This window comes from Nipponia nippon, unplaced genomic scaffold (genome assembly GCF_047370975.1).
Source record: "Nipponia nippon isolate SJK-2023a ecotype South Korea unplaced genomic scaffold, ASM4737097v1 scaffold_5, whole genome shotgun sequence".
In the NCBI taxonomy this organism is placed as follows: Eukaryota; Metazoa; Chordata; class Aves; order Pelecaniformes; family Threskiornithidae; genus Nipponia; species Nipponia nippon.
This window is the reverse complement of record NW_028262369.1, coordinates 83,258,352-83,284,365: the sequence shown is the minus strand read 5'-3', so window position 1 is coordinate 83,284,365 and position 26,014 is coordinate 83,258,352. Positions and strand designations below refer to the sequence as shown.

At 58.1% G+C, this 26,014-nt stretch overlaps 1 protein-coding gene across 18 annotated transcripts in view; it reads right to left on the bottom strand.

The window, feature by feature from the left end:
• Positions 1–1,292: 1,292 nt before the first annotated feature.
• The window catches only part of TNS1 (tensin 1), a 69,972-nt gene continuing 45,250 nt past the window's right edge, over positions 1,293–26,014 (bottom strand). For 7 of the 18 annotated variants that reach the window (XM_087733823.1, XM_087733825.1, XM_087733827.1 and 4 more), the window contains 16 exons: positions 23,993–24,079; positions 20,109–20,287; positions 19,756–19,894; positions 17,297–17,389; positions 16,349–16,384; positions 12,980–13,154; positions 11,446–12,314; positions 10,000–10,086; positions 9,128–9,259; positions 8,607–8,699; positions 7,993–8,070; positions 7,819–7,890; positions 7,571–7,739; positions 7,254–7,322; positions 6,871–6,903; positions 1,293–5,853 (listed from right to left, as the gene is read on the bottom strand). In XM_087733823.1, coding sequence (XP_087589949.1) covers positions 5,709–5,853; positions 6,871–6,903; positions 7,254–7,322; positions 7,571–7,739; positions 7,819–7,890; positions 7,993–8,070; positions 8,607–8,699; positions 9,128–9,259; positions 10,000–10,086; positions 11,446–12,314; positions 12,980–13,154; positions 16,349–16,384; positions 17,297–17,389; positions 19,756–19,894; positions 20,109–20,287; positions 23,993–24,079 — 2,456 coding nt within the window. In that variant the 3' untranslated portion in view covers positions 1,293–5,708. The remainder of the gene's footprint in view (positions 5,854–6,870; positions 6,904–7,253; positions 7,323–7,570; positions 7,740–7,818; positions 7,891–7,992; positions 8,071–8,606; positions 8,700–9,127; positions 9,260–9,999; positions 10,087–11,445; positions 12,315–12,979; positions 13,155–16,348; positions 16,385–17,296; positions 17,390–19,755; positions 19,895–20,108; positions 20,288–23,992; positions 24,080–26,014) is intronic. The other 11 variants (XM_087733828.1, XM_087733841.1, XM_087733831.1 and 8 more) reach the window with 9 other exon arrangements.

Here is a 26,014-nt window from a genome sequence, read left to right as displayed (position 1 = left end):
GGGCGGGGGGAGGGGTGGGAAATGCAGTTTATGGCTCGCAACAAATAGTCTGGCCGTGCCACTTCGCCAGGCACTCGCCGCCTCTCCTTCCTGCCCGGGGGACACCCAGCAGCGGCCGTCCCAGCCAGGCAGGAGCACCGGGAATGGGCAGGCAGCCGGTGCCAGCTCCTGGGAGGGTCTATTCCAGCAGGAATCAGGGAAAAAACAAAACCAAGAGAAGCTGGCAAGAAAATACCATCCCCGCTGTGTCAGATAGGGTGAGGAAGGCTGCAGGTCGTGTCTTGCCAGTGGGTAGACAGGGGACAGCGGAGGTCAAGGCTGGCAGACACCAGGTACCTCCTGAGGTCCCGTGGCGCAGCCTGGCTCAGAGGGCACATCACTTGGGTGCCCACCCACAGCCCCACAGCTATTTCTGAGGAGCCAGAAACCATCCCATCTCCTCCCCTTTCTTTTTTTACCCCTCTCGCCTTCGCCTCCCAGCACCAGCCCCACAGCACGGGGTCCCTGCGCAAGCAGCCCCCTCAATCCGCCCCTCGCCCTGCAGCTATTTTAGAGAAAGGCAGGAGGTATTTTTAGTGCTGCCGGCTCCCGGGAGAAGCTCTGAGCCTCTGAGCCGCAGCAGCGCTGGCGCCAGAGAAACTGCCGCTGCTCTGGCTGATATTTCTTGTATAATTAAACTCAATCCATCCCGGGGGCTGGGTCTTGGCCACCAACTCAGCAAGGAGGGGAAGGAGCAGAGCCAGAGAGCTGGGGGCTGAGGGCTCTGACGGATGCTGGGAATTGCCCTGTGAGAGCTGGAAAAGCCAGGCCTGAGACTTTCGGGGGAGTTTTGCCAGGCACTGGGGAGCAGGATGGCTCCAAAAGGGGCAGGGAGCGGGATTTAACAGGAGCAGACCTCAGCAAAGGCAAAAGACCCCGTACCAGCATCATCCCGTCCCGCTTCCCTGTGGGAGATGGACTCAAAGGGGATGCCTGGGACTGGACAGACAGCACCTAAAGGCAACCTGGGAGAAAGCAGCAGGATTTGAAGTGCACCCAGTGCCTGCAGGGCAAGCCAGAAAGATCCCACCTGGTAAACAAAAGCCCAAGCTGGAGCCGGAGCCATGTAGGAAGTTTTGGGGCTGTCTGGTTAGCGAGCATCTGGTGAACACAAGCTGCGGCTGGAGGCTGACAAGCAGCAGCAAAACCCCTCCTTCTTCCCACGCCCACCGCCCAGCGTCTGTCCGGGGGCCCCAATCTGCCATCGAGGAACGGGGGGAACGACAGCCAGAGAAAACACAGCACCCACTGGGTTTTAGGGTTGGTTTTTTCCCTGTGCAAAAAGAACAGAGCATTTATTCCTGCGCTCCCTTAAATTTCAAGATACATTTCCAGCGATCCAGACACCAAGCTGGCATTCCAAGCAACAGTATATTTTATATAACTGCTTTTTTTTGTTTTTACCACTTTATAAAGCCATACAACGAACTGCGAAGAATCCGACATCTGTACAACGGGAAGACAACAGCGGAGTCACATTCACACATGGACACGGTGCGACCGAAGTCATCCTTACACGTGCGACAACATTATGGGCACAAAGATACAAAATATAACGTATTTTTTTTCCATCTATATAAATACACAGAAATGGGCGAGTCTAAAAGTTTGAAACTGTTCATTAACACTGATTAGCAAATAAATCTGTAACGTTCCCAAAGTAACAAAAACACAACATCAACAACAAAAAAAACCACCATGCATAACACGGCGGCACAGGATCCGCCAACAGAAATGTCGGGTTGCTTCCTTTTTTTCTTTTTTTTTTTCCTTTTTAAGGAAAAGAAAAAAAAATTAGTAACCCCAAACCAACCTCAAAATTTGCAAAACAAACGAACAAAATGAAACAAGCCCCTGCGGGCTCCTTTGCCGTCTGATCCTCCTGCCTGCTCCAACGTGAGGGTTGCCTTTTGTTGATGCTGCTGTCTGGGGTTTTTGGGGCAACTGGTTTCTTTACCCGCCCGACCTGCTGGGTGGGGATTTACTTTGCGCTTCGGTTCAGGCAGTTGAACTCACTGAAAAATCGATGCCGGGAGGCTGGGTTGGGTTTTTCTCCCTGCCTGGTTTGTTTTCCATGTGTGGTTTGACCAGGGGGCAGCCAGCAAATGTTGCATCCAGAGCAGCCCCAAACTTTGCTCAATTTACCTGCTCAAACCCATGAGTCCCCATCTCCACTGGTGACGGGGGGGCTGGCAAAGACCGTGAGATGGCTGCATCCCATCAGCAGATGATGACACAGATCACCCCCCAAAACACCTCCCGGGGCGGCAGAGCCAAAGGCAGCCCCGTTGAATGGGACCCCCACATTTTGCCCATTGCAGGCATTACTGTTTGGGACAGGCAGCAAACGACCCCCCGGGAAGCATTTCCCAACAGACAGCAACATCGACAGCAAAGGGAGGACGGGTGGGAAGGGGCTTCTCCAAAGAACAAACCGACACAGAAAGGGCACATACAATAAATTTACACACGCAAAAAAAAAAAATATATATATATATGTGGGGAAAAGTGCGTTTTTAAGGATATCTTTGGCAAGAATATATGCAGTTCTTTGTGCAGGAAGGAGGGATGTGTTTGTGTGTGTGTTTGTGTGAGAGAGAGAGAGATACCATCCGGCTGCTGACAACGGCAGTGTGATTACAAGAAAACATATGCTGGGCTTAACTCACGCAAGCTCGAATCTCAAATACCATGACTGCATTTAAAAACCAAAGAAAAAAAAAAACAAAGAGTCTTTTCTGTCCCTTTCGTAAAGAAAAATATCAACATTAGGTCCCCTCCAGCCCCAGGAGCTGGGTAATCCTCAAAGCTGGCTGATGGTCTCTCCCGGGGACAGAAAGGGTAGTTGCACCTAAAAATGTAACTTAAAAAAAGGAGATAAAAGGAAAAAAAAAAGTGCCTTTAAAAGGGAGCTGACAAACACCCAGCTACATCCTTGGAAGGTGATTAGCTCTGTGTTAAAAAAATAATATAATCATTGAACAATTTTGTTAGTGTTTGAGATTTGGATACGGTCTAAATCTTCAGCTAGTGGGTTAGTGGGGAAGCTGTGAGTGGCCCAGGGCCTGAAGCAGGCGTGATGCTATCAGCAGGTATCTGCTGGGATCGGCTTCTACGTGACATCTCCAGGGTGCTTAGATCTGCTTCGTTTGTATGGGGAGAAAAAGAGGAATAGGAGTTTCAAGCACCGGTTTCCGAGGCAGCAGATTAAAATAAAATTACATTATTATCATCTCTTTTCTTAGCAGTGAGAAAACCAAGTCTGAAAAATAGAGGCTTTCAAAAATATATCTTTATATATCTATAAACACAGTGTTTTCTCTAATCGGTGAATGGCAGGGTGAGGAGATTACGGGTGAGATCGTCTCTCATCTCGCTTGAATTTCGCAGAAGGAGGGAATCGCTTTTTGGAAACATCAAAAATGAAAAGGTCTCCGCATCCGTGCGGCCAGGGAGCCGGGGAGGGGGAAAGCCCCCCCAGAGCCCCCTGTCCCACCGCCGTCTCACAACCAACGCCTCACTATGCATCCTTTCACGCTCGCTTCAGTACATCAGTACAGCCTACGGCCGTGCCAGCCCCCTCCGGGCGCCCACGCCGCCCGCTCCCCCACGCACGCACACGCACGCACACACACATGCACACCGGTCACACGCACGCCGCCCCGACACGGGGGGGACCCCCACGCCTCTTCCCCCATCCGTATTTTCCCTTGCTCTGGATTTTCTTTTAACGTGCAGATGTTTCCCCGGGGCAGGGGAAGGGAGGGGGGGCAGATATAATGGGGGAGATATGATGCGCGGAAAGCAATATGGCAAAAATAAATATTTTTGGAGTGTAAATTTAACCTTTTTTTCCTCCTTAAAATTTCATTAGCTTACAGTATTTCATCAGTATAGCTCGTATATATATTATAGCTATCAAGGCAAAGGCCGTCCAAGGGAGGCAAGCTTTCCGGGGGGGCTGCAGTGCTATGTTTCTAATTTTTGCCCCCAATAAACTATATCTGGGCCACTTTGCACTGAAAACTTCTCCCAAAAGGCTCTCAGTGGGATACTTGCAGCAGAGGGTTCAGCAGTGACCATTCCCCCCACCCCAAACCTGCACGTGTGACCGAAGCACCCTCTGCCTGCCCCCAGCACCGCGGGGCTGGGACCTCCGCCTGCTGCTCCCCAACCACGACCCTCCCCGGCCGTGGTGGCACAGGAGCCCTTCACCCCTCTCGCCCCCTGAAGCAAAGGGAAAAGCCAACAGCACCGAAACCACTGCAAAACTACGGTGCACTCGGGGGGTGCGAGCCTCCAGCCAGGCAGTTTTGGGGGTATGCACGTGCTGAGCAGGGTGGCTCTCAGAGGACCTGTTACCTCCCCACCGAGCCAAAGTTGCCCAGCGACTGCAGGTCCTTTCCTTTTTTCTTTTCTTTTTTTTTTTTTTTTATTCTTCCTTCTTTTTCTTTTTAACGTGGCCTCCAAAATAAAAGGAGAAAAAAGCGCCTGAGTTACTTGTAGTCATTCGCCTTTCGTGCAACTTGAACGTCCATGCAATTTAAAAACCGCTTGCGCATCTCTGAAGAGTGAGATAGGGGTAGCCATGGGTCCGCTGCTTTGCACAGGGAACCCACCTGTGCCAGCATCCGCTATTATTATAATTATTATTATTATTACAATGTTTTTCTTTCCTTTCTGTTTTTTCTTTGTGTTAAGAGAACGTATGAGAGGCCGCAGGAGAAAATTGCCAAAGAGGACTAGTGATGGGAGGGAAAAGGGGAAGACAGGAGAGGATGCGACTTTCTGCATCCTCCCAGGAGGTTCCCAGGCAGCATCTGCCTTCCCCAGGCGCGGGGCAGCAGGAGCCCCCCACACCTCTCCGTGGGCTGGGGGGCAAAAGCACCCCCGGGGAGGTGGGGAAATGCCATGAACGCCCTCTCCGGGTGGACTCACAGAGGCTCACCTGTGACTGGCACTGGGCTCTGGGTCAGCAACAGAGGTCAGCCCACGGCCGAGCTCCCCGGGGACGGGAGGGCTCGGGACCAAGCCCCCTCGCACCCCCAGCAAGTCGCCAGGTGGCCAGCAGGTTTTGGGAGAAGTGCGGGGGCTGGTGAGGACCCTCCGCTGCAGCTGGGCAAGGGAAGGTTGCCGAGGGCATCTCCTCCGGTGTCCTGCAGACCCAGCTCACGTTGTTATCTCCTACGGGTTGTTTCAAACATGCAGCAGATGTTCATCAATGGAGCTGCTGGGATGGAGCTTCTTCCATGGGTTTTGCCGGTTGTCTCCTTTTTTCCAGATGGAAAACACCAGTCATGGTCCCACGTTCGGTCCCAAGTGGATGTCACCACTTGGGACCGTGATGCCAAAAGCTGGGAACACGCCTCTTGCTGCCACCTTCGCTTTGGTCACCTTCCCTGTACTGGGACATGCATCCTGTCTGGCGTGACTTTGTGGCTCTCTTATATAGGTGCGTGGTTTTGGTTCCTCTATGTGTGTGTTTGGCTTGTGTTGAGTTTTTAGGGGTTTCATTGGGGGTTTTTTTGTTGTATGCTGTTTTCCTCCAAAATTCCAACCCTTTTCCCCCCCGATTCACTTCCCTCTCCCACAATGCACTTCCTCTCACTCCTTCTCGGATCAGCTCCAAGTCCTTCTCCAAAATTCAAGAATCACCCACAAGTGCCGGCTCATCTTTTCTGGCCGGAGCCAAGCATGACTCTGGAGACAAAGTTGACGATGGCTGCAGCCGGCTGATCCGGGTCCAGCTCGGCAAAGAGGTGGCAGATGTTGTCTGTGGTGCTCCCTTGCTTCCTGGCCACGAAGCCGAAGAGCCTGGGTGAAGAGAAGGCAAGAGGGTCAGCGAGGTTTGCCAGGGTTGCTCACCCAAGGAACACCACCGCCCTCTTCCAGCACAGTCTTGTCCACCTTGCTCTCTTCAACATCCACCTTGCACAACACAGAAGGAGACATCCCAAACCAGCCTGCGTGAAGACCCACCTACTCTTTCCTTCGTTGCAGCTTCTTCGAAGGCAGCACTGCGTTTCCATTATCTCTTGGCAAAACCCCCCTTGCTCTGACCATTTCTGCCACCCTCCCCTAGACCGTCCCCAAGAAGGGACCTTCCAGATGATCACAGCATTGCCTTGGTTTGGGTGATGACCCTTGGAACCACAGAGGTGTGATGGGCTGGCCATTGGGGTAAATCTTGTATGAGAAGAAGGCCATGTGGGGACACAGGGAGCTGGGTGAGACCATGCGGTTATTTCTGTCTGTCTCTCCCCTGATGTATAAAATGTCCCCTTTTTTTTTTTTTAATTTTAATTAGAACGTGCAAACTCAAGTTATAAATACGGGGGAACAGAATGTGAGACAGGCCCAGGCCATGGCATTTCTAATTGGAGAGGGGAAATATCCCAGCAGCTGGACATTCTAATAAAAACCCCTTTGCTAACACAATGGCTAAAATTAGTGGGAATTGGCTCCTGGAAATGGGCTCAGCCAGCAGCTCTATGCTCCCGTGGGTTACAACAGGGAGGACAGGAGGAAAGGAAAGAGCCGGCCAGTGGCTCACACACCATCAGCATAACCCCCAGCTCTGCTCCATGACCTGGCTCCCGCTGACTCCACTGGGAGAGTTTCCAGTAAGGCCAGTTCAGCAAAGGCCATGCCAGGAATTTGGGGCTGAAAGATGCTTCCTGAGTCCCCAGGACCATGGTCTCATGCTTGGGTGAAATGTTCCTGCAGTGAGGAGCTGAGCCCATCTCAGGCTGCCCTGCATGGGGCATCTCCCAACCAATGCTCAAACACGCCAACAGCAGCTGGGAGGAATCAAGCACAGAAAGTACTTACTTGGCTGGGCCACTGCCATCAGTTTTAGTCCACCTACAAGGAGAAGAGGAGGTGTGAGGGATGGTGCCTCCTGCACCCCACAGAGAGACAGGGCCATGATGGGGGCCACATCAATGCTGGAGGGCCAGCCTGGCTTTGCACAGGCTTGGCTCTATGGAAGAAAACCTTGATGTGCCTCTCCCCCAGCATGAAGATACTTGGAGACACCAAGAAGTCACCAGGAGAAGCTGGGGTTGCCCCACAGTATCCAAGGGGACCCTCCATCCCCGCCCTCTGCAGCAGCAAGAGGGACGGACCAAGCAAAGACCCTGCTCCAAGCAGCCCAGGAGCCTGGGGGCGGGAAAGGGGCAGGGGACGTGTTCACCCTGGGTTAGGGCACTCACTTTCGTTCCTGGGGGTCCAGGTCGCAGAAAGTGACGGTGTTGAGGGGGTAGTGTCGTCGGAAGAACAATCTGAAACACAAGGCCGGGAGCGTCAGGGACAGGGAGCCCCCACCTCTGCCCCACCACAGCCCAGCCCCACCAGCATGGAGGACACTCCCAAAGGTCTCCCCTAGGATGCTCCAGGAGTCAAGGACAAAGCCCAGCCCTGCCCATGACCAGGCTCATGCCACCCCAGGGATGTCCTTCACCAACACGCTCCCTGGATCACAGCCCCATTGGCTTTGGGGACCCAGAGACATGGCCATGGGGGCTCTTACTTCCTCTGGTTGTCGGTCAAGGTGATGCCTTGTGCGGAGACTTTGAAGTGGACGATGGTCGCAGTGGGCGTGGGGTCGGCCACCAGCGTCTCGGCAACGGCCTTTGCAATGGCCTGGGGACCCGTCAGAGACTCCATCTCCACCGAATTGATGAAGAGGACATTGCAGGCTGGAAAGGGAGACAGCAGGCATGGGGTCAGCCACTGCTCCAGGCCACATTCACCCCATGGCAGCCCCTCTCTACTCACCTGCACCCTGTTTGAGGAGGTCCGTGGCCGAGTTGGTGGCCGACACGGCATCTTTCTTTTCCTCCATGGGATCTAGAAGAGACAGGGTGTTATTGCTGCTCCCTGCTTGGAAACCTACCCTGTCCCAGGCAGGCTGTGGGGGTGAATGCACTCCCTTCTGGCCCTGGCTCTTACCTCGGTCAGGAATGACCAGCTTGCAGGGCAGGGCCAAGGGCATGATGGAGTGCTGGTACACCAGAGCCGAGAGGCAGCCTGGGGAGAGAGGGGAGATGGTCAGCACAGGGCTGGGGACACATCTTTCCCCAGTGTTAGGTCATTGTTGCTCCAGGTGGATGGGAACATGCTTTTTGGTGGGTTTCTTCACAGTGGTCCTAATGCCAGACATGGCATTTCCTCTTGCTGAAACCACTGTGCCCATGGAGGGCTCAGGGAGGGGGCAGAGATGCCAGGTCCACCTTAGGAACAACGAATGGGGCAGAGGTCCTCATGCAGTGCCTCAGAGCACATTAGCCATGGGATAACTGGAGAGCCCCTGCCCTCCATCCTGCCCAGCAGCATCATTTGTCCTACACGTGTGTGCAGGAAGGTACATACCTATGCACATTTGTGTGCAATCATGAGCGTGCGTGACCCCAGAGGCTCCAAATGCCCACAGGATTCAGTTATGCAGGGACAAGAGGCAGTAAGAGAGGTGGGGGCTCTCCCAGATAGTCTGCTTTGATAGCCCAGCAAAGGCAAGGCTCTCCCAACCCAACCCCGCATGTGGGAAGGACGCTGGGGACACTTACCAAAATTGGGCTCGTTGGGGCATCCTTTTAGTTTCACACCCCGTGGGCTGGTCTCGATGAGGAAGTGCCTCACCAGCTCGTTGGTGATGTCTCCTGGGAAGAGATGGGATGTTCTCACATCAGAGCCACCCCACTCCTCCTCCCACCCTGCAGTCCCATGTGGAAACCAGTGCTCCAGCTCGAGGGAGGGGTCCCTGCCACTCCGCACACCCTCCTCGAATCCGGCCCTTTGTACAGGGTCGGCCTCAAGCCAGGCTCCCCCATGGTGTTGGTGGGCCAGGGAGGCTGTGCCCATTTCACCATGCCAAAGCCCAAGATGCAGATGCCCCTGAGCCCTCCGCAGCACAGGGCAGAGGGTGTCTGGTGCTTCCCTGTGCCCTGGGAGGGGAGAGCTGGGTGGGAGGGATCCTGCCACATCAGCACATACCCAAGGGCACGCCTGGCTCAGCGGATCTGGCTGCCCGCTCACCCCAACCGAAGGATGGAAAGCATCTCAGCGTGGGATGGAGGACACACAATACCTTTCTTGTTCTGCTGCATGACCGTGGGAGGTGGAGAAGCTACTTTCATGGCAAGGCCGTAAGCTCCCCGGAAGGAGTGGCTGTCTCGGATGATGAAAGCCCCTGGCTCCCTGTCCTTCAGCAGCGTGATGGCTGCAGGAGAGAATGGCAGACCTCAGAGCTGGCACAGTGAGAGCTGGCAAGCCCTCCAAAACCAGCAGATGTGGGTTGGGATGGGACACCCCAGCTCTGTGGCCTCACAGCCAGGCACCATGACGTTACCACCCCCCCTGCACATCTGGACAGGGGTCTTGAGTGGGTCTGCAGCCAGGCAGGATCTCATCTCCCCCCCGCCTCCACTGCCTTTGCATGGGCATCTCAGAGCATCCATTCCAACTCAGCCCAGCTCTGAGCAACAGAGCACTGAAGAGCAGGGAGGGACCAGGGCCCAAATCCAGGAGTCGGACTCGATGATCCTTGTGGGTCCCTTCCAACTCAGGATATTCTATGATTCTGTGAAATGCTGGGACCTTGGCCCTGAAGGCACCTTGCCCCCTCCTTGTTCAACTCTCTTATTTTAGCCATGTCTCCAAGACCCCTCTGAGCTCTCTCAACTCAAGCTCTGGGTGCTTTGCACCCCAAACTGCACAGATCCACTGCACGCTGTGGGGACCAGTGTTCCTCCACCAAGGGGAAGGTTTGGGGAGCCCACATCATGCAAGTTGAGCTGGGCTTCAACCCCCCTCTGCCATGGTCTGAGCATCCGTCATCCACCTTCACTCCCAATCCAGCCCCTAAGGGAAATCCTCACTAATCCCTGTGATCCTAGATATGCCCCAATTCCCAACCGTAGCTCACTTGACTGTATCCTTTGCCCTGTGCCATCTACCCACCCTGCTCCCTGGAGATCTCCGGTTTGTACCAGTACTTGGAAGTGTCCTGCACAAACTTGACGTTGGCACGAGTCTCGGGGCTGATGTCTGCAAGGAAGGAACGAGGAGAAAACAAGAAACAAGTTAAAAGATGCTGTATCTAAAATTCCACATGAGTTTTTAGCAAATCTGGCTAAAACATTAACACCTCCACGTCTTCTCAGCCCCATCACATTGCATTAACCTCAAACCAATCCTCCACACCCAGGCAGGCTGATCATCCTGGAGCTTATGGGGCATCTAAAGCTAAACCCAGACACAAGGGCCCTCAAAGGGCTGTGCATGGGACGAGCCTCCCTGCCACACAGGCAGAGATGAAATGGGAATTCATCATTTAAAATGGAGCTGGCCAGGTGAAATGAAAGCTGTCAGAATAAAGAGATATGTCCAGGGGGTGGCGGGGAGATCCCCTGACTTCAGAGGACCTTCACTGTTCTCTAATGTTCAAGATTTGGCTCATCCACCACAAAAATAAACTCCTTCCCTTATCTCTGCTCCATGCAGAGGAACTGGACAGGTTGACCTACCCTTGGAAACGCAGCCCCCAGCCCCAGCCCTGCCCTGCCTCCCTTGGTGCCCATCAGTGGTATGGCCCCAATGGGAGCTGGTCCTCTGGACATGAAGCCACCGCTTTGCTCGGGCAACGTTCCCAACCACCTGCTTTCCAAAAACAACTGAGCAAACAACCTGGCAGGGCTGCATAGCATCTCTGCTGGAGACGTGTTATCAGCCCTGTGCAATCCCGTCACCTTCAGAGAGGCGGGGGGCTTGGTCCCCTCCCCAGCCTGCTTACTAATTGTTGTTTTCTAATTGCTTGCGCTTCCCGGCTGGGAAATGTCCCCAGCCACAGCGAGTCACGGGGCCGGGGCAGGCGCCAGCGTGCCCACAAAGGGCTGCCCTCGCGGCAGCGAAACCTGCCCGGCAGCCAGAGCCACCGCTGCCCCACGGCTTTATTTCCCCCGTCCTATCGGCCCGATCTTGGCGTCACCGAGGTGTCCCGTAACGGGAGCCAGCGAAGGCGTTCCAGGCGCGGCGGCACCCAGGACAGGGCACACCATTTGAAACGAGAAGGCAGCACTGCAGCGGGGTCTCAGCAGGGTAAAACCCGCTGGGAGCAGGGCCGGGAGGTCAGCGCATCCCCACGGCAGAGAAAAGCCGCCTCTGGGTGCTTTGATCTCCCCGTACACAATTCTGGGTGCTGTTTACACCAGCGATGCTGGGTCAGTGCTTTTCCTGTTTGGATTTACCAGAGAGCGCAGGAAATGGCAGTGCCGCCAGTCTGCGGATGGGCAGGAGGGGTAAATCAGGACGCGGCTGCAATCGCTTCCCCAACAGCTGGCAAGGAGTAGGAGGGGAAAGCCCTGGGCAGGGCAGGGGGACATGGGGACCTCCAACAGCACCCCTTACCTGGCATGGAGAACTTGGAGAAGTCCGGTAGGGTGTGGGAGAAGGCAACGGTGCTCCCACCGCTGGGGCTGGACATGCCACTGGAGAGGGGCGAGGACGCCTTGCCGTTGATGGTGGCATAGTTGGGCAGGCTGTTGGAGCGGTCCCCAGCCGACATCCGCCGCTTCTCGGGCAGTGCGGGCTGCGGTGTGGGGCTGCCCTGGTGGTAGGCAGCCGAGTCCGGGGAGGAGGAATGCGGCGTGCTCGTGCCAGGATAGTACGCCGGTGAGACAGGGAAGGATGGCGTGGAGGGAGGCTGGTAGCCAGAGGAGCTGCTCTGCCGAGACAGCGTTGGGCGCCTCTCCTCCGGGCTGGGGTACCCATACAGAGGGCTGCCAGGGGGGACAGCCGCTGCAACTTGATGCCTGGCCAGGCTGGGGCTCCCCGGCGGGGCCACCAAGTTGCTGTGGGCCACCGTGGAGTGCCTGCCCAGCCCGGGGCTGCCGGGAGCACCGCTCACGCTGGGGTTGACAGCTCTTCGCCCGAAGCCAGGGCTCGGCGGCGTGTTGGTAGCCACTGTCCGGTGCAGGGTGCGGGGGCTCCCCGGCAGGACGTGGACCCCCACCACATTGACCTGCGGCTGTGGCCGAGCCTGGGGGTCTGGCTGAAGGCCAGCTCGGCCATCGGGGTAATCAGGGCTGGCATGCACCGAGCCTGGAACCCCACCTTGGACCATTGCAAAGGAGGATGGAGACGAGTTTTGGTAGCTGCTGTGAGCAGAGGGCATCTGTGAGCTGACAGGCGACCGGTAAACAGGCTCAGCCGAGGCGTGGGGAGGTGTAACTGTGCCGTGGGGGCTGCCCTCCGACGGGTAGCTTCGAAGGGACACCCTGAGGAGAGATGAGAAGGAGGATTCAGCTCCATCCCTTGTTCCTGCTGCTGGCTGGCACCCTCCTGTGAGTGGTGCACAGGGAAACTGAGGCATGGTGCCAGCGAGCTGCTCGGTTGCTCAGCGGCAAGAGTGGGATGGGTCCTGCCAGCTGCATGAAAGCAACTGGAGGCAGCTTTAGTTCCCCCATGCATCCCAGTTCCCTCTCAAAATATGACTTTCTGGGAGACAGAGACTTTTTCCAGCTCCTCTCCCAGCAAAACGCACGGTTCATTCCTCCCTGCCAGCCTCGCCAGGTGAGCTGGTGCAGGACACCCCATGGGCAGGGTGGAGAGGGGACAGGGACAATGGCTCCATCACACCATGGGGCACCGATGCTCAGCCCAACCCAGGGCTAGAGGTTAGCACAGATCCCATTACCCCTTCTGCCCTGAGGGCCAGGTTCCCAGAGACATGCTGCCGAGGACCAGTGACCACCAGCGACCACCAGTGCCCCAGCTTTGTGTCCTCAGGCCAGTGAGCCGCATGGTAAGCCAGGACCCCTAAACCCTGCGTGGAGAGACAGGGGTCCTTGCAAAGGCAATTCAAAGTGGGACCAAGCCTGTGCACCACGCAAGGTTCAGCCCTGGCCCCACCAGCCCCCGGGACCTGCACCCACTGCCTTACCCGTCCACGCTATGAATGGGGCTGCTGGTGGAGATGGGGCTGGGGGCAGTGAAGGAGTTGGCGAAGGTGCCATTCCTGGCGGGCACCTCCGGGCCCCCGGGCTGGGTGGCGGGCAGGGTCCCTCCCCTGCCTATCGTGGCTGTGCGGGCCACCGACTCGACGTAGCTCCTGGGCTCTGCAGCAAAAGAGAAGGGGAAACAGATGAGCCCACAGCTCCCATGGGAAGGGGGCCATGCCCTTTCCAGCATCCCCGTTTCAGCCAGTGAAGGTGCTTGAGCTGAGCTCCTCCAGCTACACTTTTCCCCCATACCTGTTCCCCCAGGGGTTGCGCAAAAACACATCTGGCTCATCTGGGCCTTTAGGTTGCTCCAGCGGATGCTGAAGACCCGGCCAGGGCACAGGGAAGGGGTTTGTGCCCACACCTTTCCCCGAGGGGACCAGAGCACATGGGACCGTGGTCCCTTCCCATGCCATGGCCCCTCCACCCTGCTCTGAGTCAGCGTCCCTCCCCACCCAGGACGCCACACAGCACATGTCGTGCTCCCTGCTCATCCCCAGCCCCTAAAAATAGAGCCGGTGACTCTGTCCAGCCTGCGCTGACTCACGAGGGACTGATGACGATGCCCAGCGGTCCCTGCCCCGCGCCGCCCACCTCTGCCAGCCATCTCCAGCAGCAGACCAGAGAGCAGCTCCAGCTATTTCCACTGCAGTATCCAACACTCTCACTCCCAGCCCGGCTTGAAACCGGAGCCCACAAGCACAACCAAGAAAAGCAATTTTCCTTTGGAGCCGCCGAGCTGTCCCGTGCCAGGAGCAGCGAGCTGGGCTGGCCGTCACCAGCCAAGGCAGCCGCCAGACCCAGCCCTCCCTCCTCCCTTTTCCCCTGCCTCCTGCTCCATCCAGGCTGATCCCCATCCCTATGATAGCCCCCACAGCCCCAACCCCCCAAAAGCTGTGCTGGATGAAAGGGCTGCAGCTTCACCCCGTGCCCCCACAGCCGTGTCACACCTCGGTTGGCAAGTGCCACCCACTGCCTCCGTGCTGGGGCACAACACCCCAAGCGAGACCCACTGGCGTCAAACGCTATGGGCCGGGCAACCTTGCAGGTCTCCGGCTCCAGGCTGGCCGTGCCCCAGGCAGCTCTGCAGTAGTAATTAGCATGACAAACATTATTATTATTATTAGTCATAACAGCTGGGCTCTGGCTAAGCCTGCAGGCAAGCCGGCCTGCTCGCAGTCAGCAACACCAATGCACAGCTCCATGTTCAGTGCCGGACCAAGGGGTTGCAAGGAAAAAGCCTGTCACGGGTTCCCCTTCTTTCCCCCCAGTGTCTCCATGACCTGTCTGCCTGAAGACAGGGGAGGAGTCGTCCATCTCTCGGGCTGATCTCCCTGCCCAGCCCTGCTCAACCACCCCAGGAAAGATCTGAGCCAAAAGCAGACCGAGGACCTCAACACGGGCTGGGTACCAGCATCCGAGGCAGGACACGTGGCTCCAAGCGACAGGGATGAGGCACTGCCCAGGGGGACGCCCAGGGCAGCTGCAAGAAACTCATCGCTGCTTAGGTAATTAAATTAATTTCACAGCTACTCGCTTTTCTCCCCCCAGCTCCCCACCCCAGACTAAAATTAGCCAGACAGTACATATGAGTCAGCCTGCAAGAGGTTAAGGCTGCAAAAATGCCAGCCCCTCCTGCAAAGGTGGGGGCTGAAGCCAGGCAGGAGCCGGGGGCTCGGGGAGGGGGGACAGCTCACGGGGGAGCGCGTCTGCAAGCATACATGTGCCACAGCGAGGTGTGTGACCGTTGAGTCATTTGGTTCAATATGGGAAAAAAAGAAAGAAAAAAAAACTGGGAAGTTTCAGGCAGGGTTTTTTTAGGTTGAAAAAATCAGATCTTGCCTCCTAGTGTTTTCTTGGAAGAGGCTCTGGAGACGGGAAGATGGTGGGAGAATAGAGAGGCCTTGAGTCACCAGGGGCAGGGCAGTCGTTCGGGAAGCCCGAATCCGAGCAGGGCTGTGCTCCAGCCAGAAATCCCCAGCACTGTGACTGTGCCGGGCTGCTTTAAAGCCTCCTCAGAGGTGGCAGCCAGGCCCTGAGCTCCCGCGCTGCCAGAGCATCCCCCAGTCCCAGGAGCAGCTGAGCAGAGCCCAGTGGAGCAGGGACCCTCGTGGACCATGTGGCTGGGTGCAGAGGCCAAAACATCTGTCCCTGCTCAGGACTGCAGATTCAACCCCCCCCAAAACCATCATGTTATCCAAAAGGAAGAAGGACAAAAGCAGGGCAAGAGGCTGGTGGTAGCCGCTCAGCCCAACCAGCACGGGGTCACCAGACATCCTTTAATGTACCCAAGAAGCCATCACTGAAAAATCAGCTCTGGAAACAGAATATTTTCTTCAAGCAAACACTTTCTCCAATATTACACAACATTCAGGTTTGGGTTATGTACATTTTGAGGAACTCCAGGGGAGAAATGCTGACCACTCCCAGGGCTGCAGGAAGCATCGCAAACTCACCAAGAAGACACATCCTCTCCCCAAAACCCATCTTGAACTCATAGTTCCCCATCCGGGCCCCGAGGGCCCAAAGTTTCATTAAAGAAGAAAGCAAAACCACCCCACTGTTAGATAGCAGGCAGCACTCCAGGGAATTGCAGCCGCTCCCAAAGCCTCCAGCTCCCCGGAAGATGTGCCACCCCGGAGCCCGCAGTGCCCCCACTACCAGCAGAGCCACCCCCCAGCTGGCATCCCAGCTCAGACCCATCCTCAGCATCCCAGGAGAGGTGCAGCCCAGGGATGGGAGAGGTGGGGGGAATTTGGGCAGTCTCCCGGCCAGCGGAGGATGCGCTCCAGCTGCCGGCACTGTGCCACTGTCCGGCCAGCTGAGCCGGCAGCACGCTGGTGGCCTCTGCGCCTGGTGACCTTTTGTGCTGCACTTTGGTTTATTTTCACTCCGAACGGCAGCGGCAAAGCCAGAAGGGGAAGGCAGGAACCCAAAACAGGGGCTGCTGCTCCCAGCCCCCAACCAGGCTCATCTGAAGCTGGCTGTGACGTGCCAGCATCCCTGGCGTGCCACCGGCAGGGATGCCACGCACTGAAAAAGAGCTCTCAGCCCCCATGGATGATCACCACCCGACATGACAGACCTCCAGCTCCAATTTGGACATTGGGGAGCCAACCACAACACAAGAAGGCACGATGTTCCCTTCCTCAAAAGGGAGCGGTACCAGCAAGACTCAGGCTCCTACATCCCTGGGGGCCAGTGCAAGGGAAGGCTGCTGGCGCAGACAGCCAGAGCCTGCTCTGAGCAACAACCTCAATAGTGGGGATGAGCAGGGAAGAGAGAGACAGAGAAAGAAAAGCCTTTCTTACCTTCTTCAGAGCCACCGCCCGCCTCCCCTTCTAACTCTGAGAGACGGAGGGGCAGGGGAGCGATGGGAGCAGGGACAGGAGGAAGAAGGGAGGTGCGAGACAGAAAGAAAGAGAAATCCGAGTTAAGCAGCTTTGCCTTACTCAGGCAGGGGCACACAGAGCGCGAAGGAGAGCCCCACACCTCCCCAACACTGCGCCCCAAACTGGGCCCCTGGCCTTGGACACCTCAGGGTCCACCTGGGCATCCCAGAGATGATGTCCAAACCCAAGTGGCTGGTTTCAGGTAGGGAAGAGGGAACAGTGGGAAGCCACCATGAAGGGCTGCTCCAGGAAACCCAGCAAGCACCAAAAAAGCATCAGCTCGCCCTTGGGGGCAGAGCGAGAAGGGTCTTGCTGGGTGGGCTCAGCCAAGCCATGTCCCCCAGGGTTTTGAGGGAGTTACACTCAGCCCTGAGATGGCCCAGGAAGGGGCCCCGGGTGCTGGGGACCAGCAAGGTCTGGCTTGGCAGGCTGCTCTGGGACATGTTCCCAGGGCAGCGGGGCCTTTGCACCCAGGGACCACTCCCTAGGACAGAGAGGGATCTGGATACTGTTCCAGCTGACAGACTCGGCTCCTGGAGAGCAAACCCTCTCCGGCTGTGCTGGGGAGACGAAGGGATGGAGGGGGTGAGGGAGGGAGGAGTATGGGGCTGGGGAGGAGGCAGGACTCCAGGGTTTCCCAGCCTCCACCACCAGAGACCCTGCTGGGCTGAGCCCCCCAGGGCAGCACCAACATCCCCCACCCTCACATAGTCACAGAGTCCCCACGGGATGTGACAAGGACCCCAGGGCTACCTGGCCCCAAAAGGGAGGCAGAAGTGCTTTCTCCAGCCAGAGGACCCTTCCAGGCATATCCTCACAGACGCCCCCCCCCAAAAAAACATCTGCAGCCCCTGTGCCCACACTCACCTCCCACTGGATGCAGCAGGATCTCGGCTGGGTTGTGGGGTTTCAGCCCCAGTGCTGAGAGCGGGGTCTTGGCCAGGCCGGGGGGAGAACGCACTGTTGGCACGGGGGACACAGGAGAGTTAGTGGAGGGATGGGAGGTGAAGCTTCAGAAAGGCTGGAGAGGTTCAGAGCCCCCATGACCCATCCCACCCACCAGCTGCCATCGGGGGCTGCCAGGAAGAGCCCTTGTGTGAAGCAGCACCCCGGGGAAGGGCACCGATATCCCTCTCCATTTAGGGATGCACACAGGGCAGGAGGTGCCTGGGAACAAGCAGTCTGCCCCATTACAGGGCTGGCAGGACGAAGAAAGGTGGCAATCCCCACCAGGGCAGGCCCAGACCCCATCTCCCAGCAGCATCTCCACGAGGGAATGGTCCCACCATAGGCATGAAGCCTCTTTCATTGCCCCTGTGCGAGCAGCTGCCCCCCAACCCAGTGCTCCCAAACCTTAACCCGCCTCTGCCGATCCCCACGTCTGGCTGAGCTGGGACTGGGCTGTCCCGGAGCAGCTCATCACCCCCACGAAAGGGGCAGCAAGACTGCCAAAAACCCTCTCACCCTCCAGACCAGCTCAGTGGGTGGGTGAGGATGTTCACACAGAGCATGTTCCCTGAGGGGTAGCAATGCAAACATGAGGTTTGTACCCCTGTGCCCATACGTACATACCAGGAGAAGCTGTGTATGTATGTATGGCTATGATACGGATGCACCAGCAGGGTTTCATGGGGCAGGACGGACCTCCCCAAGCCAACTGCACCTCCTCTCCCCTCCTGCCCCCAGTGATGCTGACCCATCTCCCTGATGCTGCATCACCCTGGGAGAGACCTCCAGGTCTCATCTCCAGCAAAAGGGACTGGAGGGCACATCCTTCCATCAGCATTTGAACATCCCCGACTGGCAGCATGGGCACGGGGCCCACGGCGAGGCCGGGAGGCGGTGGGTGGTGGGTGCTCCAGAGGAAAGCCAGACCCTCGCCCCAAGGCCAGGTCCCCCGGGAAGCCTGGGGCTGGAGCAGCCGAGTCCCTGGGAAACCGAGATAGCAGTGCCTGCAAGGCGCAGTGTCAGCTCGCACCTCTGTTGGCTGAGGAGTGGCAGGGTCCTCCCGGGGCCAGGAATTCCCCTGGGACCGCCATCTCCCCACGGAGGGCAAGCTCTCCTGCAATCCCCGTGGGGGGCACTTTGGCAAAGCTTACAAACTGCATCATCAAACCTCCCAGGCCTCCCCAGCTGGCACTGGCTAGAAGCACTGCCTCCGGGCCACGTCCCCGGTCCCCAGCCACGCTGTTCCCGTCACCTCTGCAAGTGACTCATCCCCCAAGACCAGCCACTGTTCCACTGCCAAGGAGCTGCTGCCCCGGGGACAAGGTCTCTGGGTCCCCCAGAACAACGGGGCCATTTCTGAGCTGCCAAACGCCCTGGGGATGCTCCCACACTCCAGCCACTGCATCCCACCAGACAGGGCTCAAACGTCAGCAGGTTGCAGGGGAGGAACAGCAACATCACAGGAGGAAACAGCCTTGAGCCCCATGGGCTGAGCTACGGGGGGCAGGCGGCCCCATTGTGACCAGGACGTGGCATCAGGGGGGGCTGCACCCAGCCCAAGCATCCCCAGCCCTAGAGCATCCCTCAGCATCCAGCCTACAAAACTGGGTTTGGGGGAGTAGGGGAGCGGCTGCCATCTTTTTGATGGGTTTCCCAGTTGACTGGCTGCTCCATTGCACTGGTCCAAGCCCAAGTCGTGCTATGCCGACATGAGGCTGCTCATTGGGGTTTGTCGCTCAAGCTGGTCACACAAACCCGGTCCACACAAACACACCGCAACTGCACAGTTAGGGTTAGTCAGAAAGGAGGCATGCTGTGCCAGAGGAGCAGAAACAAGATGCACGCAAAGGGCTGGCATCTCCCAGCCTTTTCCCCCTCCTGTCCTGGAAACAGCGAGCGAGAAGTGGCACAGCATGCAAGGGTCTGCCCTGAGCCTCCTCCCCATCTTCAATCCCTCCTGCCTCCCCATGGCTCGCCTGCTACCACAGCCTCGCTGCCCTTCTTGCCATGCCGGTAGGAAAGATGGGGAAGTGCAGTACTGGGATGGGGTGAAAGGATGCTGTCTTTTGGACCCTGCCTTTCTCCTTATCCTGCCTTGGGATCCTATCCAAGAAATGCCCCAGTGAGTGGAGAGCGGGAAAGAGCCAACAGGAGGGTGCCGAGCATGGGATGCTGATGGCAGTGGGATGCTGATGGCAGCGGGATGCTGATGGCAGCATGGAGTAGTGGGATGTGGAGGACAGAGGAGGATGGAGAGGAGGAGTGATTAACATGGCGGTGGGTGTCTGGAGCCCGGAGCTGTCTGACCCTTGGCGAATTTCTGGCTTGCCGAGAGCCACCCACCAAGCCCCTCCGCCTCCCGGAGCCGCGGCACTTACAGGAGTTGGAGTAAGGGGTTTGTGGCGAGACAGGGAAGGCTGGGGTGGGGGGAGAAATCTCACCGCCGCCAGAGGGTGGGCTGGTGGGGGAGGCACCCTCCATCTCTTCAAAGGCTTCCTTGTAGCTGTGGAGATGAGGCTGGGGAGAGCAGGAGAAAGGGTCAGTCCCATTCCTACCATGGGCACGACCCTCCAAGACACCACCACCACCAAAAGCATCATTAACTCCCAACCCTGCAGGATGCCACAGATGCTGAAAGTCCCATACTCTCCTCCAAGCCTTCTCCCTCCCCAGAGGTGGCTGTACCCCACCAGCCACCCCCCGACCCCAGCACCCCCCCACCCTGGCACACCTCTTTGGGCCTCCCTCCAGGGTTGGCCGCGATGGTGCTGACCACCTCGGGCGAGAGGACGGTGGGGCTGCGGGGCGAGCTGGGCTCCGGCGAACTCTTCTCATAGTGGCTGTCACTGGGGGTCCGCTTGCGGGCAGGGACAGTGCTTTCCTCCGGGGGCTTCTCCCGGGACTGCACCCCTGCGGGGCAAGCACAAGGTGGGAGACGGGTGAGGAGGCACCAGCTAAGATGGGGACCAGCAGGAGATGCTCCGGGGCTGATCCGAGAGGTCTCCCTGGGGCTGTGTGCTGCGGAGCAGGCTCTGCCCAGCAGAGATGGCAGCTTCAGCACTCACCTGCATCTAACCCCCAGACCAGCACGGTCAGTTTTGAGCTGGAGCAGATATACCCTATAGCAGTGGCCCTGGGCCAAGCAAAAAAGTAAGGCAGGGTTGTGGCTAGTGGCTGGATCGCTGCATTAGCCCTCCCAAGCACCTCGAGTTTGGGGCTCAAGGACAGCATCCCCCGGCAGTGGGTGCGAGGGGCACGAGCATCTTGCGAGCAGCCCAGTGAGGCAGCCCAGCCCTGCCAGCCGGGAGAAGGGGACACTGCCTGCCCCTGCCCTGCAGAGCTCGCAAGGACCAGGACCTCCTGACAGCATCACGGTGGGAAAGGGACGAATCCCCCATCACCGGGATGGCCACATTCGGCTGCATCCCTGCTCCCACATCTGCATGCAGCTTCAACCACAGCAGTGGAAAAAGCCCATTTTTATGAGTCCCCAAGGCAGAGGGAGCACCGGGTCGGGAGGAAAGTCCCCAACAGAGGGATGGTACAGGGAACCCCAACAAACCACTGCTGATATCCTACCCCCAGCACGAAGCCCTCCTAAAAGGGGAGCTGGGCAGCTCCTCTCCATCTCCCCCCAAACCTCCTTCTCAGACCCCAGCACCATGAGCCACCAGTGCCCACAGCCTGGGGCAACACCAAGGGGCTCTGAGACCCTGGGGGAAAGACGGGAGCGAGTAAGTCACCACAGGAGAATGGGTTTCTCTGGGCTGTTGGGGTCTGGTAGATCCCACTGGTGATCTCCGTGGGCTGGGATAAAGCCCAGGAATGGGGACAAAGCCAGCACAGGGCAGGGGGGCTTGGATGAGGGGTGCAACCCCAAAGCGGGGTCCAAACACACTCTCCGCCCCATTTTGCCTGAAGAAGGGGTTAATTAGGGCTCAGGGACAATGGTGCCCGGTTCGGTGCAGGTGAACCACACAGAGCATCGTGGGCGCAGCTCAGAGCCCTGCGGGACGCTCACTCCTCCCCAGCAGGGAGACCCCCGGTCTCAGCCCCAGTAGCAGAGGTGACAGCACCGTCCCCTCCGTCTTTCCCGCAGAGCCAGGGAGTGCTCACACTACCCTTGGCCCAGCACATTGGGGGGAAAAAAAAAGAGAAAAGGAAAAAAAAAAAAAAAAAGGTCAGCATCATGCTCCAGGAAATGCACTTTTCAAACACCAACTCCTTTCCCACGGGCTGGCGGAGGAAAACCAGCCATCAGCTGCTTCCCCTCGCTCCCCGGGGCTCTGTGCGGGACCCACGCCTCACGCCCGCTGACCTCCTCTCTTCACCACTCCAGCACCCGCACCAGAGCTTTCCTGGCCCCGGGGAAAGGGCTGGGAGCAGCGAAGGGGCTGGGAGCACAGGAGGGATGGAGGTGGCCTGGGTGCATTTCTAAATAATCAGCCTAGTGAATGGCAACAACAATAAAATCACTGCTCGGGGGGAGAGGCTGCCGGGCTGCAAGGCAGGGGACGCGAGCCAAGGGGGCTGGCTCCAGCCGCGGAGGCGGCCTGGAAAATTCCACTAAGAGCAGCTTTGAAACACAACTCCCCGATCCCTTCTGCAGGTGCTCGCCGGCGTGGGGGACAGCCATTAAAAAGACCCATGGTAGGGACAGGGGGTCGGAGAGGGTCTCTGGGAAGCCACCCTGCAGGCGCAGTGGCCATGGGTAGCATTGTACAGGGCCACCATATATCTTTTTCCCTGCTCCTCACTTTAAGGGAACAAAGCCCTGAGTTGTGAGCATAGAGAGAAACAAAACGGGGAAGGAAAAATAAAGCAAACTCTTACATTTCATTTTCACCTCTCCACTTTGTGCACTGCAGGGTGTCCTGCACGCTGCAAGAGCATCACCAGGACCATCCCTTGTCCCATCCCAAAGCGAGCTGCAGCGACCGAGCACTGTGGAGGGACAGGGACTGGGCTCCTCGAGTCGCGCACGCCTGCCTCGCTTTGCATTTTTAATTTGGGAAGCACAAACAGCAGCTCGCCAGAGCCCGGCTGTCAGTGCACATCACACATCTACAGCGTGGGACCCCCTGCTCCATCCCTGGGGCTGAGTGTCACCCAGCTGCAGGGTGCTGGATCTGGCCCGTCGGGACACCCGGGAGCTCACCAAGCTTTGGCTGCTCCGCTCCCCAGACATGGAAAGTGGCCGGGGCCGCGGGGAGGGGAGGGAGGAGAGGGGAAAAAAGGGACTCATTGTTCTGGAGCCGAGAGTGGGAAACTTCACGGGCCGCCCAGAGCAAAACCTGGAGAAAACCCAGGCTCTGATCACGGCTCCCCCGACCCCCCGGGTGATTTATGGGCTGGAAACTACGCTTGAAAAACAAACTCTCCTTTCCCCCACTCGCTGTGCACCCTCGGCAGACATACAGCCTCCCTTAGCCACGGTACCACCAGCAGCTCCCCAAGGATGCCCTGTCCGGCTGTGGGAGAGGGTGTCCCCATCACAAAGGGAGAATAGCAGCCTGCACCCCGCTCCCCACCCTCGCCCCCACCACCTCTGGCACTGCCACCCCCTCTGCTGCCCATTTAACTCCCTAACCTGGCAGCAACCCTCTCCCAGCAAAGTCCTGCCCTTGGACTAAACACTAGGGCTGGGGAAGGGCAGGGGCACAACAGCCGGGGCAGGAGGAAACAGGAGGGATTTAAATCCAGGTGGTTTTGTGGCTGGGGAGCCAGGTTTCTGGGCCAAATCAGGAGGCAGCTGCTTTTTGAGCATGAGATGCTGGAACTACTGCCGGGCAAGAGCTGGGCGATACCCCCACGGTGGAGAGGAGAGAGTGAAGCAGCATCCCATGGCCCTTGGGATGCAGCACCCAGCAGTTAAAGCCACACAGGGACACGCGATGCCCGGAGAAAAGAGAGATGCAAACTCGCTCCCTGCCTGCACAAGGAACAGCAGCAGACGTTGCCCTGTACCGTGCTCTGCCAGAGCCCAACTCACCCCGTCCCACCAGGCACAGAGAGGTCTACCGCTCCCCTCCTCCCAGGGCACTTCATTGATGTGGGCATTCATGTTTGACCCCAAAATGAGCACAGCTGGGGGCCCTCCCTCACCCACCCCCCAGCTGCAGACAGACCCATGGGAGAAACCCCTGGACTGAGGCAGGTGAGACTCTGGCTGAACCAGGGATCTGCAGAGCTGCACCCCAGCCCTTGCCTCCCCGAGGAGTGAGCCACAGCCAAGGCAAAGCTTGGAGGGGCTGGAGCAAGGGTCCGGATTTGGCCCAGCAATGAAACCCCACCAGAAAACAGTGCCAGGCTTGGATGAGATGCAAAACCAAGCGTGGGCAGGGGAGTCTGTACTCAGGGCCAGGGGCTCCCCCATCACTGGAGGAGGTCAAGGGGGGCCCTGAGCATCACCCTGCTGAGAAAGGGGATCAAGCCTGCATGGGGAGGGTCTCCCGAGCCTCCCTCCACCCCGTATCCATGCAACACACGGAGCACTCAGCATGCAGGGATAGGGGAGGAAGGAGGGATGAGAAGGAAGGAGGGAGGAGAGTGATGGAAGAAGGATGGATGGGGAAGGATGGAGGACAAGGAAGGAGGGAGGTGGAATGAACGAACCGGAGAAGGAGAAGGACCGTTGCTGGTTCAGAGGAGGACGGGGGGCTTTGGTGCTCTTGTTGAGGTCCCTGAGCTTGGCGTTGTACTCTGCCAGCGTACCAGGACGGGGGGGTGCAAGGAGGGTGGGAGGTCACGGGGGACAGACACGGTCCCCCATGGGGAGAGGAAGGAGCAGACAGGACAAATGTCACGAGATACAATAGGGAGAGAGAGAGAAAACAAGAGAAAATATTAGTCGGGCTCCAACAGATGAGCCTGAGGTCACTTGGGGTCCAAGGGAGCTCAGACCCCACTTACAGCTGCTTTCCCATCACCCAAATTGCCTGGCTCCAGGCACTACTTAAACCCACGTGGGAAATCAATGGTGGCTCCCAACCACACATGGCCTTATGCAACACCACAAATGCCCCATCAGTGTCCCCTTGGGGATGGCACTGTGCTGGTCCCCTCCATCATGGGATGCCGAGGGCTGGGACAAGAAGGGATGACCCCAGATGCCTCACTGGGAGATGATGGGGACTGAAGAACGGCAGGACTAGCTCCCCTCTGCAGGAAGACGCTGGGGATGCCAGCGCTGCCCCATCCCATCTCTTCCCCTCCATCACCAGTGGGAAGTGGGAACAGAAGCGCACCCCCGCCAGGCACGGAGGAGGTGTGAGATGCTCCACGTCGCTGCGCCAGGACACGCAGGCAATTTATAGCAGCAGGGAATGTAAACAAACCCGTCCATGCCCCACCGTCCCCACCGGCCATCCCCTCCAGGCACTGGCTTCGGGACACCTCGTTCCCGCCAGAGGTCAGGCCGCCCGCCCGCGCTGTTCCCGTCTCGGCACAGACGGCCAGGCTCCAGCAGGGACAGGTGGCCGCGGGCTGGGGACCATTCCCGGGACACCTCTCCTCCCCAGGAAGCCCAGCGGCTGCAGTGGGATGACAGTGACCCCAGCCCAGATTTGAGGACCTGATCCCAGGGGTGGGGATGGACTTTTTGGCAGACACCATCAAACATCCATTTCTCACCCACTGCAAATACTGCTCCTCCTCTCCTGAGGCTCTCCTCTTTTCCACCCCATTTTTTTCCCCTCCGTAGTTGGGGCGGATCTGCTCCTTATAATATTCAGTCCAGACATACAGCACGGTTTGGGCATCTGTGTGTTCTTGGGTTTGTTTAAACCCTCTGCACAAGCCCTGAGTCCCTATGGATCTGGCCTGGATCGCTGAGGTCAGGTTCAGATGGATGCAAACGTCCCCCAACACCTCTGCACCCCTCCACGACCCCTCCCCGCCGCTGGCACCCCTCCTGTCCCCCACCCCTGTGCCACGGTGACTCAGCCCCCGCGCCTGGGAAGCTGGTGCTGTTGGATTTTTCCAGTCAAGCCTTTTCCCCCTCCCTCTAATGCCAGGCGAGTTTCTGGACTGAGCACAGAGCTGGAAGGGATGGAGCTGCCAAGCCCCAGCATCACGAGCTGGCCCCCAGCCTGGCCGCAGCCCCGAACCCTTCCCAAATGTCGCTCTGCAATTCAACAACTGCAGCTGAAGCAGCGAGGAGGAAGGGCACCGAGCTGCCACAGGGCCACAGCACCTCCTTCCCAGGGGGCTGGGACCCTCCGCATCCCCAAAGCCCCCGAGCCAGAGCCGCAGGAGGGCAGGGAGGCAGAGGATGCAGTTTCCCATCTGCGGCATGGAGGAAACGCCTTCATCTAGCCACGGCACCAATGCTCAGCGCTGCACTCAGCCAAGCATTGCACCAAACCCCTCTGGCAGGGCTGGGAAATGCCTTCCCAGCCCACGGCATCACCCCACCGCCAGGTCCAGCTTCAAACCACACAGGGCCAACCTGGCTGGGCCACCGGGGCAGAAAGGCTGCTGCCAGCCTGCGCCCTGGACCCCCAGCTCCAGCAGCACCCTGGCTGCCCAGGGAGGAGGTCCAAGCACGAGGGGAGGTCTGAGCACCAAGCCCACCACGCTGGGAGGAAAACAGGACTAAAATCAGGGAGGAGCCCAGCTACTGTAAACACAAGGGAA